Source organism: Pollachius pollachius (assembly GCF_949987615.1).
Source record: "Pollachius pollachius genome assembly, chromosome: 13".
Classification (NCBI taxonomy): Eukaryota; Metazoa; Chordata; class Actinopteri; order Gadiformes; family Gadidae; genus Pollachius; species Pollachius pollachius.
Window position 1 is genome coordinate 1,822,016 of NC_136946.1, and position 5,000 is coordinate 1,827,015.

The 5,000-nt window shown below is 49.2% G+C and overlaps 1 protein-coding gene across 1 annotated transcript in view; it reads left to right on the top strand.

The window, feature by feature from the left end:
* Positions 1 to 5,000, top strand: part of col14a1b (collagen, type XIV, alpha 1b) — a 49,810-nt gene that overhangs the window by 11,935 nt on the left and 32,875 nt on the right. Inside the window, exons 7-9 of the mRNA XM_079749311.1 lie at positions 855 to 974; positions 2,241 to 2,405; positions 2,735 to 2,896. Of these exons, the coding sequence (XP_079605437.1) occupies positions 855 to 974; positions 2,241 to 2,405; positions 2,735 to 2,896 (447 nt within the window). The remainder of the gene's footprint in view (positions 1 to 854; positions 975 to 2,240; positions 2,406 to 2,734; positions 2,897 to 5,000) is intronic.

A 5,000-nucleotide genomic window follows, 5' to 3' on the forward strand; every position in this document is an offset into this window, starting at 1 on the left:
CTAACACTAACTAACACTAACACACACTAACACACACTAACACTAACTAACACTAACACACACTAACACACACTAACACTAACACACACTAACACTAACTCACACTAACTCACACTAACACACACTAACACTAACTCACACTAACACACACTAACACTAACTCACACTAACACACACTAACACACACTAACACTAACTAACACTAACACACACTAACACTAACACACACTAACACTAACTCACACTAACACACACTAACTCACACTAACACACACTAACTCACACTAACACACACTAACACTAACTCACACTAACACACACTAACACTAACACACACTAACACTAACTCACACTAACACACACTAGCTCACACTAACTCACACTAACTCACACTAACACTAACACACACTAACACACACTAACACTAACACACACTAACTCACACTAACACACACTAACACTAACTCACACTAACACACACTAACACTAACTCACACTAACACACACTAACACTAACTCACACTCACACACACTAACACTAACACACACTAACTCACACTAACACACACTAACACTAACACACACTAACACTAACTCACCTTAACTCATCCTGAACTGTTGTGACCTGTGACCTTTGACTTATGGTGACCTGTGGTGACCATGTGACCCGTGGTGACCTTTGACCTGTTACCTGCGGTGACCTGTGACCTTTGACCTGTGGTGAGCTGTGACCATGTGACCCGTGGTGACCTTTGACCTGTTACCTGCGGTGACCTGTGACCTTTGACCCGTGGTGAGCTGTGACCTTTGACCTGTGGTGAGCTGTGACCTTTGACTTGTGACCCGTGGCCCAGGCCTGGCCCAGTACAGCGGGGACCCCCGGATGGAGTGGCACCTCAACACCCACGCTACCAAGGAGGCTGTCATCGACGCCATGAAGAACCTCCCCTACAAGGGAGGAAACACACTGACCGGTACACACACACACACACTGACCGGTACACACACACACACACTGACCGGTACACACACACACTGACCGGTACACACACACACTGACTGGTATACACACACACACTGACCGGTACACACACACACTGACCGGTACACACACACACTGACTGGTATACACACACACACTGACCGGTACACACACACACTGACCGGTACACACACACACACTGACCGGTACACACACACACTGACCGGTACACACACACACTGACCGGTACACACACACACACACACTGACCGGTACACACACACACACACTGACCAGTACACACACACACACTGACCGGTACACAAACACACACTGACCGGTACACACACACACTGACCGGTACACACACACACACACTGACCGGTACACACACACACTGACCGGTACACACACACACACACACACTGACCGGTACACACACACACACACTGACCGGTACACACACACACTGACCGGTACACACACACACACACACTGACCGGTACACACACACACACACTGACCGGTACACACACACACTGACCGGAACACACACACACACACACTGACCGGTACACACACACACACACTGACCGGTACACACACACACACACTGACCGGTACACACACACACTGACCTGTACACATACACACACACTGACCGGTACACACACACACATACTGACCGGTACACACACACACTGACCGGTACACACACACACACTGACCGGTACACACACACACACACTGACCGGTACACACACACACTGACCGGTACACACACACACTGACCGGTACACACACACACACTGACCGGTACACACACACACTGACCGGTACACACACACACACTGACCGGTACACACACACACACACACTGACCGGTACCACAGACACACACACAGACACACTGACCGGTACACACACACAGACACACTGACCGATACACATTACACACACTGACCGGTACCACACATCCCCACACACACACACACACACACACACACACTGACCGGTACACACACACACTGACCGGTACACACACACACTGACTGGTACACACACACACACACACTGACCGATACACATTACACACACACTGACCGGTACCACACATCCCCACACACACACACACACACACACACACACACACACTGACCGGTACACACACACAGACACACTGACCGGTACCACACACACACACACACACCCTGGCCCCCCTGTGGTCTTCCTGTTGTCTGACCCCCCCGTCCCCCAGGCTTGGCGCTGACCTTCATCCTGGAGAACAGCTTCAAGCCCGAGGCTGGCTCCCGCGACGGCGTTCCCAAGATCGGGATCCTGATCACAGACGGGAAGTCCCAGGACGACGTCATCCCGCCGGCCCGCAGCCTGCGGCAGGCCGGCATCCAGCTGTTCGCTATCGGTGAGCCGCCACGCTGCGGCTAATGCTAGGCTAACGCTGGGTGGACCTAGTGCTACCAGCGCTAGGCTAACACAAGACTAACGCTGGGTAGAGTTAGTGCTACAAGCGCTAGGCTAACATTGGGTGGAGTTGGTGCTACCAACGCTAGGCTAACGCTAGGCTAACGCGGGGTAGAGTAAGTCCTACCAGCGCTAGGCTAATGCTAAGCTAACACTGGGTAGAGTTAGATCTACCAGCGCTAGGCTAACACTGGAAGATGCTGCGGTGATGATGATGACGATGACGATGATGATGATGATGATGATGAAGATGCCGCGGTGTGTCCCCAGGTGTGAAGAACGCCGATGAGGTGGAGCTCCGAGCCATCGCTTCGCCACCCGAGGAGGAGCACGTCTACAACGTGGCCGACTTCAACGTCATGGCCGACATCGTGGAAGGCCTCACGCGCAACATCTGCGACCGCGTGGAGACGCTGGACCGTGCCCTGAAAGGTGAGCAGGGTGCATCATGGGAGCTCCTCTGTGATTGGTGGAAAGCCTGGACCGCGCCCTGAAGGATGAATAGGGTGCATTGTGGGAGGTCCTCCTGTCAGCCGAGGCTCCTCCTACTCTCCATCTTCATTCAGGGTGTTTATCAGACGCTTTTATCCAGAGCGACTTACAATAAGTATATTAGTCAGGAGAAAGAGTAACAACAATATATCGCTGTCACACGGTTAACCCATTCCCTGTATACAACACAGATAGCTAGGTTAACCCATTCCCCGTATACAACACAGATAGCTAGGTTAACCCATTCCCTGTATACAACACAGATAGCTAGGTTAACCCATTCCCCGTATACAACACAGATAGCTAGGTTAACCCATTCCCCGTATACAACACAGATAGCTAGGTTAGCCCATTCCCCGTATACAACACAGATAGCTAGGTTAACCCATTCCCCGTATACAACACAGATAGCTAGGTTAACCCATTCCCCGTACACAACACAGATAGCTAGGTTAACCCATTCCCCGTATACAACAAAGATAGCTAGGTTAACCCATTCCCCTTTACAACACAGATAGCTAGGTTAACCCATTTCCCGTAAACAACACAGATAGCTAGGTTAACCCATTCCCCGTATACAACACAGATAGCTAGGTTAACCCATTCCCCGTATACAACACAGATAGCTAGGTTAACCCATTCCGCTTTACAACACAGATAGCTAGGTTAACCCATTCCCCGTATACAACACAGATAGCTAGGTTAACCCATTCCCCGTATACAACACAGATAGCTAGGTTAGCCCATTCCCCGTATACAACACAGATAGCTAGGTTAACCCATTCCCCGTATACAACACAGATAGCTAGGTTAACCCATTCCCCGTACACAACACAGATAGCTAGGTTAACCCATTCCCCGTATACAACAAAGATAGCTAGGTTAACCCATTCCCCTTTACAACACAGATAGCTAGGTTAACCCATTTCCCGTAAACAACACAGATAGCTAGGTTAACCCATTCCCCGTATACAACACAGATAGCTAGGTTAACCCATTCCTCTTTACAACACAGATAGCTAGGTTAACCCATTCCCCGTATACAACACAGATAGCTAGGTTAACCCATTCCCCGTATACAACACAGATAGCTAGGTTAGCCCATTCCCCGTATACAACACAGATAGCTAGGTTAACCCATTCCCCGTATACAACACAGATAGCTAGGTTAACCCATTCCCCGTATACAACACAGATAGCTAGGTTAACCCATTCCGCTTTACAACACAGATAGCTAGGTTAACCCATTCCCCGTATACAACACAGATAGCTAGGTTAACCCATTCCCCGTATACAACACAGATAGCTAGGTTAGCCCATTCCCCGTATACAACACAGATAGCTAGGTTAACCCATTCCCCGTATACAACACAGATAGCTAGGTTAACCCATTCCCCGTACACAACACAGATAGCTAGGTTAACCCATTCCCCGTATACAACAAAGATAGCTAGGTTAACCCATTCCCCTTTACAACACAGATAGCTAGGTTAACCCATTTCCCGTAAACAACACAGATAGCTAGGTTAACCCATTCCCCGTATACAACACAGATAGCTAGGTTAACCCATTCCTCTTTACAACACAGATAGCTAGGTTAACCCATTCCCCGTATACAACACAGATAGCTAGGTTAACCCATTCCCCGTATACAACACAGATAGCTAGGTTAGCCCATTCCCCGTATACAACACAGATAGCTAGGTTAACCCATTCCCCGTATACAACACAGATAGCTAGGTGAACCCATTCCCCGTATACAACAAAGATAGCTAGGTTAACCCATTCCCCTTTACAACACAGGTAGCTAGGTTAACCCTTTCCCCGTATACAACACAGATAGCTAGGTTAACCCATTCCCCGTATACAACACAGAGAGCTAGGTTAACCCATTCCCCGTATACAGCACAGTTAGCTAGGTTAACCCATTCCCCGTATACAACACAGATAGCTAGGTTAACCCATTCCCCGTATACAACACAGATAGCTAGGTTAACCCATTCCCCGTATACAACACAGAGAGCTAGGTTAACCCATTCCCCGT